General features: G+C 38.8%; 1 protein-coding gene across 6 annotated transcripts; it reads right to left on the reverse strand.

Moving 5' to 3' along the window:
* Window positions 1–224: 224 nt before the first annotated feature.
* Window positions 225–17760, reverse strand: TFAP2A (transcription factor AP-2 alpha). Of its 6 annotated transcripts, XM_040432227.1 has the most exons (8): window positions 17653–17735; window positions 14986–15158; window positions 11605–12039; window positions 9270–9321; window positions 6692–6923; window positions 4409–4527; window positions 1846–1987; window positions 225–908 (listed from the first exon to the last, which is right to left on the reverse strand). In XM_040432227.1, the coding sequence occupies exons 2-8, from the start codon at window positions 15034–15036 to the stop codon at window positions 629–631; spliced, it is 1311 nt and encodes a 436-aa protein (XP_040288161.1). In that variant the 5' UTR covers window positions 15037–15158; window positions 17653–17735; the 3' UTR covers window positions 225–628. The 6 variants fall into 6 exon arrangements, with proteins under 6 accessions (XP_040288161.1, XP_040288157.1, XP_040288156.1 ...); XM_040432223.1 differs by lacking the exon at window positions 14986–15158 and having other exon boundaries at window positions 17653–17760; XM_040432222.1 differs by lacking the exons at window positions 14986–15158; window positions 17653–17735 and adding an exon at window positions 13449–14397 and having other exon boundaries at window positions 6692–6863.
* Window positions 17761–18761: the final 1001 nt, after the last annotated feature.

Below are 18761 nucleotides of genomic sequence, written 5' to 3' on the forward strand. Positions count from 1 at the left end.
ATCACCAGATAAATAAAATAAAAAAAAGTTCTTTTTTTAACAGACTCACCATATGTACAATCCCCATTAAATTACACATAAATAAATATATACAGAAAACACTGTTTCCCTTATAGAGTGACCATGATCTGTGTCCAAACACAAAGTTCACGGTGCTGGCATTTACCTTTAGGAGGGAAAAGGTACAACCTGAAGACACGACATGGAACTGCAAAGTTTTGTGCTCAAGTTTATTCACAATACTGATAATGTCATCCGCAGCCTTTCTTACTAGGGCTACAATCTCATCTGAAGAAGCATCAGCGTAAGGGAAGGTGGTGATCAGTTCGATGACTCTCATATATATATAGATAGATTTATATATATTAAACAAGAAATTGTTTCTTTAAAAAAAAAAAAGTTTTCTTACAAAATGTCCAAACACTAAAGACAAAACTTTTCCTGGCTCCATTGCCTGTTCCATTAATAATCCAAACAAGAGACAATAAAAAGGAATGGACAACGTTTCGGTGGCTGAGCCTTCCTTCTCCGGAGTTGGGATGGCAATAGGTCTTCCTCTCTTTGCCCCACTGGACAAGAAGCCAGCACACAAGCATGGTCAAGGGGGTAGAAATGATGGGAGGCTGGGTCACTTCCTGTGCTTTTCATCTTTGTCACCCCCTTTGCTGTTGTCTGTGTGGTTGTTGTTATTGAGGTACATTTTGTCCATTGCTTTCAGTGCCTCGGTGAGATAATTCTGCAGGGCAGTGATGGCTGCACATACTGCTGGACTGCCAAATCCATGAGAGATGAGGTTGAAGTGTGTCAGGCAGCTTTGGATACCTGGTTCCAGAATTGGGGATGGTCTAGAGTTACCCAAAGGGGATCTGTCCTGTGACAATAAATCTGTGAATTCTTTACAAATCTGCCTGCAAGGCAAGAAACAGAGGTTAGCTCACCTTCACACTGCACTGCTTTCTGTGCACCTGGCTTCCCTATAGGCATGGGGGGGTATGCAATGAGTTAATAAACATGATCAAGCATGGGAGCCTGGGCATACCACGTGATAGCCATCTCCATTGTGGATAACACATTTGATTTAATCCATTCAAGTCTGGAAACCCCACAAGCACCATAACTAAACACATCTTCCATTAATTTCCTGGTGTAACCCGAAAAGTCCCTGGGAGAATGAGTAACCTTCTGACACATCCAGAGACTGGGGGGGATGTTACTAAAGGTTTCCTGGGGCATCAGTGGTCCATAAGAAATGTAGAACATATGTACAAAGAAGACCCCTATAGATTTATTTTATTTTTTTGCTTATGGAGACTTCCTGCATTTCATAAAATACCTTAAACAGAAGCAAAACTCTGCAAAAAAAAAAAAGCCATAAAAACTCCACTGCTGAGGGCTTGGCAACAGTAAAAATATAAGTAATAGACCAAAATAGATTGCAAGCTCCTCAAGCTGTACCTGCTGCAGTGTATTCATCTGGTGGCTTATCATTACACTGCATAGCATAATAAAATACTAGGCTATAGCTTCATATAACAGGCTGTCATTTCCCGTTAATTAGATAAGTATTTCAATGAGGTCTTTAATCCTTTTCATGTTGGTAGCAATTTACTTCTAGCAACTGATTAACTCGGGACACAGCAATATGTTCATTACACTGTTTTCAGTTCGGGTCAAGAGGTGGGTAAACCTGGGGACTCCAGCTGTGGCAGATGCTGGAGTGAGAGATTTGGGGAAAATTAAAACAAAAATGAAAACACTGAAACGATTTTTTTTTGAGGAGGCAGGTATGAGATCTGGGAAGTCAGAGGTAGTGTGTTGTGTGGAGGGATGTGGCTGCTCACTTACTTTGTGGCTAGTAACATATTTTTCCTGGTCACTTGCTCATTGGGGTCTGAGTGTTGTCGGTTGACATATTCGGCTACTGCTTTTGCGGGAAATTCCGTTTCACAAACATAGCCAAAATCTCTGGCTAGATGGACAGCTTCACCTACATGGGGGCAGGGAATAGAATTCATCAGGTAAGTAGTTCTAATAAAGCAATTGATGATGATGATAAAAGTATTGAAAAAATAGTGAAAGTACCAATCACCATAAGCACATATATCATTATAGGCACATATGTACAGTACCAATAATTATAGGCACATATACACAGTACCAATCATTATAATCACAAATATACAGTAACAATCACCATAAAAGCACATATATATAGTACCAATTATAAACACATATATACAGTACCAATTATAAGCACATATATACAGTACCAATTATAAGCACATATATACAGTACCAATCATTATAAGCACATATATAAAGTACCAATCACCATAATCACATATATACAGTACCAATCACCATAATAGCACATATATATAGTACCAATCACCATAAAAGCACATATATATAGTACCAATTATAAACACATATATACAGTACCAATTATTATAAGCACATATATAAAGTACCAATCAACATATCACATATATAAAGTACCAATCACCATAATCACATATAAACAGTACCAAACATCATAAGCACATATATACAGTACCAATCACCATAAAAGCACATATATATAGTACCAATTATAAACACATATATACAGTCCCAATTATAAGCACATATATACAGTACCAATCACCATAAGCACATATATACAGTACCAATCATTATAAGCACATATACACAGTACCAATCATTATAATCACATATATACAGTACCAATCATCATAAGCACATATATACAGTACCAATCACCATAAAAGCACATATATACAGTACCAATCACCATAAAAGCACATATATACAGTACCAAGCAATCACCATAAGCACATATATACAGTACCAATTATAAGCACATATATACAGTACAAAGCAATCACCATAAGCACACACATATACAGTACAAATCATTATAAGCACATATATACAGTACCAATTATAAGCACATACATACAGTACCAATCATTATAAGCACATATAACAAGTACCAATTATTATAAGCACCTATATACATTACCAATCACCATAATCACATATATACAGTACCAATCATTATAAGCACATATATACAGTACCAAGCAATCATCAGAAGCACATATATACAGTACCAATCATTATAAGCACATTTACACAGTAACAATCACCATAAAAGCACATATACACAGTACCAATCATCATAAGCACATATATACAGTACCAATCATGATAAGCACATATATAGTACCAATCATGATAAGCACATATACACAGTACCAATCACCATAAGCACATATACACAGTACCAATCACCATAAGCACACTAGCAAAACAAATATATATATATATATATATATATATATATATATATATATATAGCCACTAATGGATGCTATTATGATGACCTTTAGAAACCTACAGATTTGTGGATAACTAATAGCATCTTTTACTGTCCTCTACAGGAGGGTTGGAGTGGTCCTTTAAAGTGCAACTCTTAACCATAACTTATCTTTTCATCAATGGTGGATTTCAATATGACTGGCTTAAACGTAAATGACTGCTTTATAGACCCCAGGCTTTGCCTTATGAGCTGACAGTCCAGATCCACTCTGCTGTCATTAGTAATGGAGGGAATTTTCACATTATTGGCTCCATTGTGAGAGTCACTGGTTTACAATGCTCTTATTTTCTATATCCTGAACGATTAGCTGAGAGAGATTCGGGGTCAGTGCACTGAGTCTGTCTGTTCTGTTGATTTTCAGATCTTTTGGTTTTAATTTCCTGAAGCAGTTGGATTTTACTGCAGGGTTTCCTGCTATTAGCTGCACTCCGGAAGAACGCATGCGCCAATTAGCGCTTCAAAGAGCTCCTTTCCACAAAGATGGAGCAGATCCTCCACAATACCAGTACACATCATCATCATCACATGCTGCCGACAATCTCCATTTACACATGCCATAGACCCTAATATTTATATATAGATTGCACACACATTTTTTTCCTGAAATCTAATGGTTAATTTTAGCTGCACAGTTTTTGTCGCCAAATGTGCAGCAGTGATCCTATAATGCATGCCGGGTTATTAATGGCCATGGACTATGGAGGAGGGGGAGGCCCAGCTCTTTGGACAAGAAGGTAGACCATAAATGAGAAGCAGCAGTGTGTCCCTCAGATCCACGCAGTATAATGCTGCCCTCTGGCACAGGTCATGTCACTCAGGAAGTCCTGGTCAGGCACTTCTCCAGTGCAGATGGCAGCCCAGCTTAAATGATTTAGTGCACTGTTTTCAGTGGAAACAACTTTGGGTTTAGGTCTTTAACTATTATCATATTGAAATGGCTTTCTCTTAAAGAGCACAAAATGAAGCCAATCGAGAACGATTAGTGCACGTCTACTACTGCCAGAGAAGCACCAGGCTACTTACCCTCCACTAAGGATGTCAGCAATGTGACATTAGCAGCTTTACGCCTCCCAGCTGGAAGGTTTAATCCGATCTTATCTAATTTTTCTCTCAGTGATCGGCCACCATTTTTAGATTTCGCCCTGTGAAGAATGTATCAATTATTACATAACAAGCAATATAAACTATAGTATCAAATACAATAAATAATAAATAGGACTGTGTTCTAAATTTGAAAGATGGATGGATGGTTAGTAGATAAAATAGATAGATAGATAGATAGATAGATAGATAGATAGATATGAGAGAGAGAGAGAGAGAGAGAGAGAGAGAGAGATAGATAGATAGATAGATAGATAGATAGATAGATAATAGATAGATAGATATTAGATGTATAGATAGATAGATAGATAGATAGATAGATGTATAGATAGATAAATAGACAGAGACAGAAGATAGATAGATATGAAATAGATAGATAGATATGAGATAGATAGATAGATAAATAGACAGAGAGATAGAAGAGAGATAGATAGATAGATAGATAGATAGATAGATAGCAATTGACCTTTAGATGAAAGATAAATTACCATAAATAGTAGTAGTAATATCATTGTATTATTATTATTATTATTATTATTATTAACAAAAAATATATATAATAATAATAATAATAATAATAATAAAAAATAATAATAATAACAATAATACATTTATATATTCATTTATTTGTGCTGTTTCGGGACACTATTTCCCCCACATCACTATTTGTCCCCCAGGAGGGATCCCCTCCCAACACTTCAGCACAGAAAACTTTCAGATAAGCTGCCGGATGCAGAAGCCCAATCTACTTGGTGTGCTGGGAGGAGGAATGTGTTGACATGGCTGCAGACCAAGATCATCATTGCTGAAAAAAAGCGACCTATTCTGACCCAGGAAAATGAAGCCTCCTTACATTCTCATTCATGTAATTTACAGAAATACATGAATGGTCTCATAGTTATTGGGTGTAGACACAGACCATGGCATTAGGATCAGCGTCTAGGACATCTCTAAAGGGCATCAGAAGAATCAAATTACTGATGTATTGCAAGGAAAGGAAAACCAGGGCCTTGTAGATTGTCAGGCTGGAGGACACAAGAAATGAAGGCCCTGGATGTTGGTGCATCCACATTGTAATGGGAATGGTAGAGGAAGACATGAAGTATACACAGAACACACTCCCCTCTGATGGTAACCAGGAGTCAGTGTTTAGGACTTGCAGCTAATCAAAAATCTAATTACATCCAAATCAGTTCTGTCCATATAAGCATTAAGTGGCATAACTGTGAATCCATAGTGTAATTACCAGAGATGGAATGATTGGCTGAAATCAAGTCTTTAACATAAAGTTAAAGAATGTAAAAGACTAAGATGCATTTACACCAACAGATTATCTGACCAATTTCTGTCCAATCAGACCAATAGTCGGTGTGTATGAGCAAAGATCTGTGTGTGTATTAGGCCAATGATTGGTCAGATATCTGTCAGATAATCTGTTGGTGTAAATGCACCATAACTTCAGTTTCCTTTTAATGCCATTGTACAGACTTGGGTCTGACCTTATGATATCAGTCCAATTAGAACAGTCAAGTGAAGTGTATTTTACACCTTATAATATATTATAATATACTTAGATAAATAATCACATCAGAAGGCTTCCACCACTGAGTTTCCCATTCCTGGCCTTAACTAGCAGCAGTACAGGAACAATGGCTTCCTGACACATATCATCTGTACGAGGCTATCAGACCATTACTAGAACAATAAGACCACTACTAGGTTTGCTTCCATGTTATAGCTTGTCCTTGAGGGAGGGCAATGTCCATTTATACATGACATTTAGTGAAAATATTATGGAAGCAAATATTATCCTAACCTGTTCCCTGCCTTGCTGTATCTCACCCCACATGTTCTCCACACCATGTCCTTACATGCTCAGCCAGATGCAACCTGACACTGAATGAACCTGCAAGCCCTTATAATGACCATAGCACAGCCTGGGCTGACTGAGGCTATTAGGTAGGTATCTGAGATGAGCCTGAGCATGCAGGTAGCTCCCAGAGACCAACCTTAAAAGGAATTGTTGTCTGGATCCAAAAAGTGATCTACTGACTGCATGTGGTCTATATTTTCCTGCCCCCATCAAGATGCATTTGGACAGACCCCCTTCACAGTTTACCTATGGCCCACTGACATTCTGATCATTTAACCCTGGCATCCCTGGAGGATGCAGAACAAATGCCTGTGTATATAAAAGAGTCTTACCTCCTGAGCACTCCACCCAGCAGAGAAGCATTCAGGCACTCGGGCGGGGACAACCTTCTCTGTACTTCTGCCACTGTCACCTTGTACTTTGATGTGGAGCTTAGAAGAGACAGTCGTCCAGGAACTGAGCAGAAAACTTCATTGGGATTCACTACTCCACCGAAGAGATTGTCTTTGTTGAGAGAGAGGGACGACACTGCATGGTTATTGGATTTAGACAATGAGACAGGCCCTGAAAAGAGAAGGATGACAATGATGCCAAGAAACTACAAGGCCTGGGTACAAACACTTGGCTTCTGGGGACATCTCTAAAAGCAATAATAAAGGATCTCTTATAGAATAATACACATACTCATACACATACACATACACCCCAAAGTAGAAGTACTACTAATTATGGGGGACAATCTGTCCATAATGTAATAATATTAAAGCCTTCCTCATCTCAAATTGAGAAATGGATCATATTGTGTCCCTAGTCATTAATATTATATATGTAAAATCCCTCTGATAATACCTATAATCAAATCTCCTAAATATTTGGAAGGCAATGTACCTAAAGATGTCACCGCAGGGCTCAGGGTTAACTAACTTGCCAGTGATCAGGGTTAATACCGCAGGCAGAGAGAGGAGCACAAGCGCCACACTGAGGCGGAAAGTGGAAGTGCAGCTGCACATTGTCTGCTAAGGGAAAGCCTGTCTGATTTAATTACCGATTAAAGTTAGATAGTTCCCTAGTATAATACACCCCACACAACCTCATCCAACGCACCATTTGGAGTTCATATTAAGATTCTTCACACATAGGCATGAATCTATCACAGCACTTGACAATGCAGGCTAGATGTTCCTTATTCTGTATAGACAGCAGAAAACGAAATATCCTCCCTACTTATCACTGGGAAGAAATAAATTGCTTTCCTAAAACCATCAAATATATTCTGCCCTTAAACAAACAGGGAATGTAATTATATAATTATTATAACACTATTTCAATCAATATCTGAACTTCTGTTAATGATATATTATTGCGAATATTGCAAACAAAGTTCTATCTATCTTTATTAATTAATGTATTTATTTATATATATTTCACTGTGTTATTAATTTATTGACACATTTAAATTATCCTAATTTGTCTGTACACTTCTTTCTACATTACACTCACTAATCAATGCGCAGAAGCAGAGTACAATGTATTTAAAGGCAATTGTCTTGATTTGAATCCATAATTCTAGCGCATTTTTAGGACAAAAATAAATAAAATCGCCCCCACTGTCATCCCCATGTAATTGTGCATGCACAGGACAGGAGCAAGCACATCAGTCCTCCGAAGTAAATGCAGTAAATCCAAGGATTGTTCCCATAATCTGGAACTGAAGGCGCTGTGGCCAGACACAGTGCACCCTGGTATTATGACGGCAGCTCTAATCATGTGGGTATGGATGGCCTGTGCATTTCATTTGTTGGGGAGAGTCAGACGTATGGGGGCTCTGGATAGATCACTTGTGACATTAATAGCTCTGGGGAGGCTAATAGAGACAATAGAAGCTAAACGAACTCTTGAGATTACTAATAGAAGAGCCAATTATCATGTTGACTTGGAAAGAGCATCTCAGTTAGATCAACTTACACTGGAGGAAGAAATAAAGCTGAAAACGTCTGCTTTCCTGCTAGAGATGCAATGTGTGTACCTAATAAACCCATTCCATTTTCTAGAGAGAAATATGGCTTCAATCATCAGCGACCTACTCTATCCAGCCATAGTATTTTATACAATTTCAGTCATTGTAAGGAATATGTAGATAATAGATAGATAGATAGATAGATAGATAGATAGATAGATAGATAGATAGATAGATAGATAGATAGATAATTAGTAGATAAATAATAGAAGATAGATAGATAGATAATTAGTAGATAAATAATAGAAGATAGATAGATAGATAATTCGTTGATAAATAATAGATAGATAGATAGATAGATAGATAGATAGATAGATAGATAGTTCATAGATAGATAGATAGATATGAGAGAGAGATAAATAGATAGATAGATAGATAGATAGATAGATAGATAGATAGATAGATAGATAGATAGATAATTCGTTGATAAATAATAGATGATAGATAGATAGATAGATAGATAGATAGATAGATAGATAGATAGATAGATAGATAGATAGATAGATAGATAGATAGATCATGCGTTGATAAATAATAGATAGATAATTGATAGATAGATAGATAGATAGATAGATAGATAATTCATAGATAGATAAAGCCCTAGGAATAAACTACAGATCAGATGCAAACATTCTAATATATCACATTACAACTGCTCAGCTCAGTACATCCTACACATTGCCCTATATACAGTGGGGAACAATAGCCTGCATGCATACAGCCCCACGTGTATGTCCAGAGTAAACATAAGACATATTCTTCTGTAGAGGAGCACACACTTGAATATTGCAGTCACACAGTCTTGACATACTTAAGGATGAAGCTTGGCAGTTTGGAGCATGGAAAGAAAAGCTTGTAGAGGCTTGTAAGGAATGCACAAGAGGAGAGCCTACCTTTCTTAATTACAGTCTGATCTGGGATGTTGATACCTTGGTCTTCTATGTGCTGCAACACAAAATACACAAATGTTTTAATGCGCCAATTTACAACAGGAGCCAGGGCAATGCTCAGGTCCTGTGTCACCATGTACACCAGAGCATAACCCTGCAAGACATGATCAGGAAAAGGGTGTACAGAACACAACACAAACTCTCTGAATATATATATATATATATATATATATATATATATATATATATATATATATATATATATATATATATAATTTTATTTATTTTTTATTTTTGTCGATTATCAGCTTACTTAATGTAGCAGAGCCGAGGAGCTGAGATCATTTGGCTTCTATGCTTCTATGTGTAGAAAGCATTGCCATTACAAAGAGAAGAGGAAGCATGCTCCCGATGCAAGATTAGGAGAGATCAGCTGAAATGGATTGTGGAATCATAAATTATAAGGCGTCCTAATTGTATAATGAGTGGGGAGATCCGTCTGGCCCCACATCCATTTCTTCCTTTGATGTGGGAGTCTTGTCATATTGTGACCAGGCTGGTAACAGTGGCTGGCCTGTGGTTCTGACCCACAAGATGGGCCACTGACTGGAGTCCTCCCCATCACTCCTCATTGTCCAGCAGTCATGGGGATGATAACATTTTCCATTCGCTGGTGGATTTATGCTCCTGTTAATTGTGTCTGATCTGAATGATTCCGGGTGGATGGGGCTGCGTGGCTTTATTACGGCTTTTATTATACTCAATGCTCTCATTTGTAACTTGCCTAAAGTGCTCCTGCATTTAAGTCGAATTAAATAGAGAAATGTTCAGAGAGGACTACTACCCGTTTAACTATGTGGGGAAATAGCATCCCTTTATGCTGGATTTCCCAAACCTTGGAGTACGGGCTCAGACATCACTCAATATGGTACCGGTACCAGTGCTCCAGAAGATACAGGATTGTGCACTGCATTTATGAACCATTCTAGCAATATATAGTCATCATCATCACTGAGCAACTAATAACCAGAATAATAACTCCAACTTCTATTGGGGTGGGACATTTCTGTATACACATGGACCAGCCACCAGCATCCATCCATCTATCTAATATCTATCTATACATCTAATATCTATCTATACATCTAATATCTATCCATCTATACATCTACACATCTATCCATCTAATATCTATATATACATCTAATAACTATCTATCTATCCATCTAATATCTATCTATCCCATATCTATTTATCTATCTATCTAATATCTATCTATCTCTATCTCATGTCTATTTCTTTCTCTCTCTCTCTATATATATATATATATATTTATATATATATACACACACACACACACACACACACCTTTTGTTATTTTTTTCTGTGTTTATACATTAACTTATGTATTGCACATGCAAAAAAAAAGGTGTACATACACATAGATAAATAGATAGATAGATATTAGATACATACATACATAGATATAGATAGATGATAGATAAATATATTCAAGTTTTTGCAGATCACATTAGCTGTGACATCCATCCCACACAAAACACATCACAACAAAGCTTTTAAATGATATCCCATCTTCCCCAAATCTCATCCTTCCACCACCCCAGCTCTGCAACCTGAGACTGTAATCGTTAATCTGTCATCACTTATTTCACAGCAGTGTCTAATCCCAGATTTTGGAAGTATTTGGTATGATAAGGAAACGTGCTGTCAATTGTATTATTATTATTAATTTTTTTTTTTATTATTATTTTTATTTCTATTATCATCAATATGGTTTTGTGCAACAAAACGCTTAATATAAATGGAAGATGACAAGTCATGGGTAAAATGCGGGGTATTGATTGTATGGAGTTTCCCCCTGTACTAAATGATTCATGTCAGGATTAATTGTAAAGCATTTTATCGGTAACTATTAATATGCAAACCGCAGTGAAATAGTTTATTATTTGTAATCCAATAGTGGCTGAATTGTTGGCCCTGATGGGGTCTGTGTAATAATATACTGAGGAGGAGAATGGGAGCAGGGCTCAGTTTCATTTGTTATATCTTGCAGACATTGCAGCTGCAGGTATGGGGATGAATTGTATTTAATAGCTTCCTTAATTATAAAGGACAGATTATTTATTACAGAACACATCCATCCTGCCAGGCAGAGCTTTCATCTGAGGACTGATTGCCTTCATTCACCATCTCTGCTAGGTGCCCAGCTGTACAGGAGGGTGTTTGCTCTAGGATGACACATCTATTGAGGTGCATCCTGTACAAAAGGGTGAGGACTTGTCTGAGGAGTGGGTAGGAACTAAAACAAAAGTCTTACCGAGACATCTTCCATTGTGTGAGGTATGGAGTGGATGGGGATGTCTCCAATTCCTGAGCCTAGCCCATGAGGCCCATGCAGAAGGTCTTCATGCCGCCTGTAATCCCTGCGTGGGTCCAAGCCAGACAGTTGATGTGGTAGCCCCCGATGAGTGTGCAATAGGCTGGACTCCTGGCTCTGCCTCTGTCCTGGCCATCCTGGATGCTGAGGTTGAGGTTGGGCATGGAGAGAATTGAGGCTATAGGGGTCATTAACGTGGGAATATGGATCTTGTGATTGGGAATATATGGGCTGGTACGGTGGAGGAAAATATGGCGGTTGAAAGTCAGTATTGGGGGTATGAGAAAGTGGGGGAGCACTGGCATAGGGGGACTGGCCCACTGGCCCCAACTGGGGTAACCTGCCTGTTCCATTACTGGTACCGTCATGACGATCCTACAGATAACAAAAACAGGGCAATTAGTATGACATATCTACATACAGTTATTAGAAATATTAATATCATTCAGTATAATATCTATTCCTTTTGCAACACAATTATTATTCATTCATAGATACAACGAAATTCTGCACTTAAATCTGTGAAAATAGACAATTACTTTTAGAATCGGAAGTGGCACTGAGATACTAAACTAATATAACACTATTCTAAAAATATTCCATTATTATTTGAAGATGATAATAATAATGTTGCAATGGACACGACAAACGTCTGCAATACATAACAAATAACCCATAACATATAATAAAAGAAAATATATACGAATATTGGCATTTTCACCATCCAGCAGCAATTTAAGGAAAATATGCTTTCAATGAAATCACATGCCCCATGCAAGCATATGTTTATGTTTAGCTAGGTAGGACAGATTATATATATATATATATATATATATATATATATATATATATATATATATCCATGTTTTATAATATTAAGGAGTCATTTGATCAGGGAGAAAGCACAGGATGTATAAGATACAATCACATACATGTAAGTAATAGCGGTAATACAAATCACGGGGACTGCACAATGGGGTTTTGAAGGCAGGACTGGATGGAGCAGATTTATGTATATAAAAGCACAGTAAAAAAAAAAAAAAAGGGGAAAGAAAAAAGAAAGAGAAACTATATATATATATATATATATATATATATATATATATATATATATATATACATATAATAAAACAACTCACCATAGCGGAAAAACTGTGCACTAACATGAGTGCTGCTAGTGATAAAAATCAATGGAGGAAAAAAAAAAGAAAATTGCACAAAAGTAGAACCAGACGAACAGAGAGAACCCTCGCCAGCCCTAGTATATCGCCACTAGAAAATCATAGGGACAGGGAATATCGGCCGCCGACCAAAGACCATAATCCATCAGATCTGCCAGCGATTCTTCATGTGAAAAAGGCAGGATTGGCCAAATGCAAAGTTTCTGGTTCTAAATGTCTCTTCCTTAATCCTTGGTGGACTGGTGTGCGATGGTTTTCTAGAATAGATGCAGCCTGCTCCCCTCCAAGCCCTAATAGCAGCAGATATTCATGACTATTAATATTACAGCAATACTTAATAAAGGAAGAATGGCTGGAAATCGAGCGTGAACCGAGGAGGCAACTCAAGGCAGAACCCTGTTCTAAATGACGTCCATTGAATGAAGAATCAGTGTATCTAATCAGAGGTGGAGGGGGAGGAAAAGAGGGAGAGACACCAGTGAGGGAAGGAGAGAGGGGAGGGGGGCTGGCGAATCACAGGATAGGGGGGGACATTTTAAAGGTTGCAGGGCATGAAAAGTGAATGAGTGTGACAGGGAAGGGGGGAATAAAGGGAATTGGCACCTGGGAATCCTGGGAATATCCTGGATAAGCCATGGGCAGCTCTGATGTCCTCCTCTTGCTGCTAGGAATGTTCTCGGTGCTCTCCAGCCCTTTGCTTTTCATGTCGGGATCGGAGGGGCCCGGATCTCCTGTCCTCTGAACTTGATCCATAGCCCGATGGGCTCCAACCACAACAACCACAGCTTCCTATTCCAACCAATTCGTCTCAGCAGAGCTTCCACCACTCTCCCCTCAGCTCTAATTAAGATGATTCTCGGCTCTTTCTATTTCAGATAGAGAGCTCCTTTATGTGGATGCATCCAGGGCAATGTGCTCGCATGAGGGTCTGAGACAAGGGGGGGAGCAGCAGTCCTGGAGGAGGCAGAAGCAGTCCCGGGCTTGTGGCAGCATGCAGGTCCCGGAAGGCAGCTGGGGAACTTTGTTCTTCTGCTGGAGCCTACTGGTTTCCTGTTCTTCTCCAGGGACTTAGGTCCCACGCCTGCCCCTGTCCACTGCGGTCAAGGTGCTCCAGGCCCTGGTCATCTGTGGACAGCCCCAGTCCAGCACCGATCGGCCCGGCTCTTACAGCTACCTCCCTTCCGCCCGATCCTGGCTCGAACTCCAGCTCCAAACCCGTCGGACTGGCTCTGCAACTCCAGCAAACAACTCCTCCAAAATATGACATAGTCAACTCTATAGAGCTGGCTAGGGTTAGAATAACAACAGTCATCCAGCGCCTGCATGTTCCTACAAAGCTATGCACACCTAACAAAATACAGGTTTAATCTCCAGCTCTGAAGCACACTATTCTGCAGTCTCTCCTCCACCATGGCTGCTGAACTGCCTGCTCCACCAGCAGAAACATGGAGAGCCTCCTACCACCTCCACCAGGCTCTATCACTGCTTCCCTCGCCAACTGTTTACACAAATAAAATAATATTTATTATATAGAATAGTAAATATTTATCATGGATAGAAATAAACAGAACGCGAGCCTTTTGTCCGTCCCTAAAACTGCCCCGACTACTTGGGGAATCTTCACAAAAGCAGCTTACAAGTCATAACAAGACATAGATCCATGTGCCAGCTCTGTGCCTTTGTACTGTTTGTGTGCCTTTGTATGCACCGACATACAGGGAAAACTTCACAATCTCAAAAAAAAAATTAAAAAAAATCATGTTTTCTCCTCTTCTTATATTTATTATTACTAATAAATTAGCTGCTAGATCCAAATGATCGATTATAAAATAACAGAACAAAAATAAAAAAAATCGCCAGAAAATCGCCAAACTATGAAAATACCCACTACCATAAAAAAAATTAAAATAATAGCTTATGCAAAATATGACATGAAGGCGCATTTGCTGGAGTTTAATGTAGTCCTGAAAAGTGCTGGGGATCATGATGTACCTATATCAGGTCAGGGATCTTTGCATACCCTGCTTCTAACTGTATGGAGAGCCAGGAGGAAAGTCCAGCATGCAGAGAGAGCACAGGCTCTGCAGACCACATTGCTGGGTCAGAAAGTAATGGCCAGAAAGTAACACTTACTCCTTACCTCACACTCTTCATATTTGATATTATCCGTTAGTTTCCACAGCATTTTCATGGGCTTTTTTGGAAGAGGATTTCTTCTTCTTCCTTGTCCCCACAAAAGTCTAGAGCCCCTGTCTGCTGCACAGCGAGAGTGAGCAATGCTGGTGCAATGCTTTGGTGCACTGAGATCTCCCTCTAATGGTAGAAAGTTTCCTTTTATTTCTCTTGCTTCTAACCACCAAGCCAAATAGCTGATTAACCTATCAACAATGGTCCGATTGCTAGGTGACATGAGAGCCTCCACTTAAGAGCTGAGGTGCTACAGGGGCAGCAAAACAGAATGATGTCTAGGTTTTCAGAAAAGATATATTATATATATATATATATATATATATATATATATATATATATATATATAGATATATATATATATAGATAGATAGATATATAATTGTATAAATTGATTTAACCCATTAAATGCAGGAGGAACAAGAGGGATGCATTTTTGTAATATTTAGGATAAGCGAGTAAAATAAAATAAACATAAAAACGTAAAATAAAAGAAAAGAATATTGAAAGTGATAATCTCTTTTTTACACGTCCTACTTGATATTCAACTTGGGTGTCTGAAGATCTTGGAAAACGTGTGAAATGAGAAAATTATGCAGCATCTAATGAGCAGTTCCACTTTGACGTTTGCAGAATGGTTAATTTTAATGGGTAATTGTATTAGAGTGAGGGAAAGGCTGGGGCTATCAGCTGACAACAGGAGAAGGTTCCTCAAACTTGCATCTCCTTCTTTCTGCTGGTCTACATCTCCTCTGCCCCAATACTGTGTATGGATTATGCATGGTATTGTCCTGGCTGACCCTTTAGTACATCGGTGTTTTGGTGGTGACAGCGCATTTGCATAAATGGTCTCTGGAGCCAGTGGACCTCAGTCCAATGTCATGAAGATCTGGGAGGTCTTCTCCTACAAAAAAGACTGTGCTCCCTCCATTGTGTTTCTTCTCAGTCTAGTCAAAATAGTTGTTTTTCCCTCATTCATTTTGAAATGACGTCGGGATTATCCTTTAGTGTATGTGCTAATAGTCTTGTAATGTGAATGGGGCACATCATGAGCCAGCGCCAGCCACTCCAGCACAGCCAGGCCCACAGTCACATCAACCAGATTACCATGGCCGGCCAGCTAATTGAATGCGAATATTAGAGCCAGGATCAAACACAGCAGCGTGGAGTGTGAAAAACACTTTACACCAACAGCATCAGATCAATAGTGTCTCATTTACTAGTCATTAACATTTCTTGGGTGGAGCAGAAACATTCAGGAGCTGCAAATAGTGTGAAACTCTTCATGGGCATTGTGACCCTCCTCATTGACATGCAGATGCTACCATTTGTAATAACCTTATAGCCCCGACACCGATACAGTCAATGTGCTTGGCATACAAACCACTGTTCTCCAGAATAGGTGTAGCAGAGGGGAGTTTGTCAGTGGAGCAAAGCTGGAATTGGCAATTTCTGAAACTCATACCTCATACAACTCACATTTATTATTTATGATTGCCCACTAGAACACATCTAATATATATATATATATATATATATATATATATATATATATATATATATATGCTACCTGTCTATAGGAGAGTAGGCCATAGAAGAAAGAGTTGACACATATACTATATATCTATCTATTTATCTATATCTATCTATTAATGAATATTATGTATATAGGAGAGTATGCCATAGAAGAAAGAGTTGACACTTATACTATCTATCTATTTATGAATGTTATGTATATATGAGAGTCGGCTACAGAAGAAACTGTCTATCTATGAAAATTATATATATAGGAGAGTCGGCCAGAGAAGAACTTACACATATACTGTCTATCTATCTCATATCATATCTATCTATCTATCTATCTATCTATCTATCTATCTATCTATCTATCTATCTATCTATCTATGCATCTAATCAAAATTATGTATATGGGAGAGTAGGCCATAAAAGAGTTTACACATATTGTTTTTCTTTCTTTCTTTTTCTTTCTCTATCATTAAAATAATTTCTTATACATTTGTATACAAGGCTATCGCTCTATATTCTCTTATAGATAGATAGATACTGTTCACATCCAAATAATCTGGGCCTATTAGCAGCAGCTTCCATCTAGAATGCACAGATTTGAATGGAGAATACCCTATAATATACTCTGCAATGTACTTGTCTAGTCTGTGGACATACATATCATGTACAGTATATTTGTGTGCACACATCAAGTCAGTCTTGTGAAAAAAATAAAATAAAATGTATATATATAGATTTTGCTTGAAAATGGCTGCATTGACCAGCTGAAAGGTTGCTGTTTTACAGTGGGCGAATAAAAGTGCACACTGCTGCCTGCTCTGTGAATATATATATATATATATATATATATATATATATATATATACTCCCCATGTGTGCTGTGGATGATCTCCAGCAGCTGTTGCTGTAATTATTATTGCTTTGCATCATTCACTTTTACTAAGAGCTTTTAACTCCTCCAAAAAGAAGTGGCTCAGGGCAGTTTTGACTTCTTCTGACCAAACCATTGGAAATGTGTATACGCCTGCTGTATAAATATATAAAGTATACTTGGATATAGTCAATCTAATGGTGACCGGGTGTGACTTCTCACCTGCCAGTCCTGCATCCTGGCCAGCATGGACATCCTCTAATCCCTCACTGATGATGATGATAGACTGAGGGACCCGCCTGCAGACACGAACAGCTTCCACAAATCCTTCTCTACCTGTACAGGAACATCTCACCTGCTCATAAAGAACTGGTTGCTACCTGTGCGCGCATGCGCACTGCCCAGGAATGCGCTTAGGTAACTTACTATGCGCGGAGCTGTCTGAGATGTTGATGGATTTACAGCAAGCCCTGTCTCCACATAAACACCAGCCCCCCCTCCTTACTAATGGGCATTTATTGCTGAGCCCCTTCATTCCTGGAGTGCAGGAGACCCCCAAGAATTCTCATCACCTGCAGGCTGCATGCTGTAGGATAGCCATGGTGGTCCATTCCCATGTTTAATGAGGCAGGCCACTTCTGCCGGGAACATGAGGGCAATTAACCCTATAGGGGACTCAGAGACGTCAATACAGAGCAGGCGCAGTGTGCTTGCTGGTAAATACACTGATTGTTGACTGTAAAACAGTTATGAGCTTAAGATCCTCTGTTCTGCCTCCTTGTAAAGATGAAGGCTTCCCCAGATGCTATTTGCCTGCACTAATGTCCAGAGACAGACGACATTAACGTGCCTACGGCCTGTCTAGCTGATACAATGCTCACTCTGTCCTCATGGGGGACTAAAAGTACCAGAACACCCACAGGTTTACGACTTGCATTCATCCTGCTGCTGGAAGATGCATCAAATTGTCTAAAAACCCCAAACTGTTTGTTGCCCCTAGCAACCAATCACCGCACAGCTTTTATTTCCCAGCAGCACTATGAGAAAAGAAAGCGGAGTTGTGATTGGTTGCTAGGGGCAACAGAGACGGTGTTCCTTGTGGTCAGTTTCAGCAAGGAGTTCACTTGGAAGATTTTACTTTCCTTTTACCAAGTAATCACCTAAGCACGGTTAACCCTCTCATAGCTCAACGTCATCCAATACTAATATTCAGGTTGGCTTTCTTAAAGGAAAGTTTAGAAAGTCTGCTGCCGCTCCTTGTGCGGATCCTGCTGAAATCATGAGCGCACCCCAGAGCCAATCTGATGAGGCTTCTATTAGACTGGCCTCCA

Source organism: Bufo bufo, chromosome 5 (assembly GCF_905171765.1).
Source record: "Bufo bufo chromosome 5, aBufBuf1.1, whole genome shotgun sequence".
Lineage (NCBI taxonomy): Eukaryota > Metazoa > Chordata > Amphibia > Anura > Bufonidae > Bufo > Bufo bufo.

Coding starts and splice junctions, on each gene's coding strand:
- TFAP2A (XM_040432221.1), bottom strand. CDS start 13,598: ATGGATCAAGTTCAGAGGACAGGAGATCCGGGCCCCTCCGATCCCGAC. Junction 4,528..6,691: donor CTGGGTGGAGTGCTCAGGAG/GTAAGACTCTTT, acceptor CATTCTTCACAG/GGCGAAATCTAAAAATGGTG. Junction 909..1,845: donor AATATGTTACTAGCCACAAA/GTAAGTGAGCAG, acceptor CTTGCCTTGCAG/GCAGATTTGTAAAGAATTCA.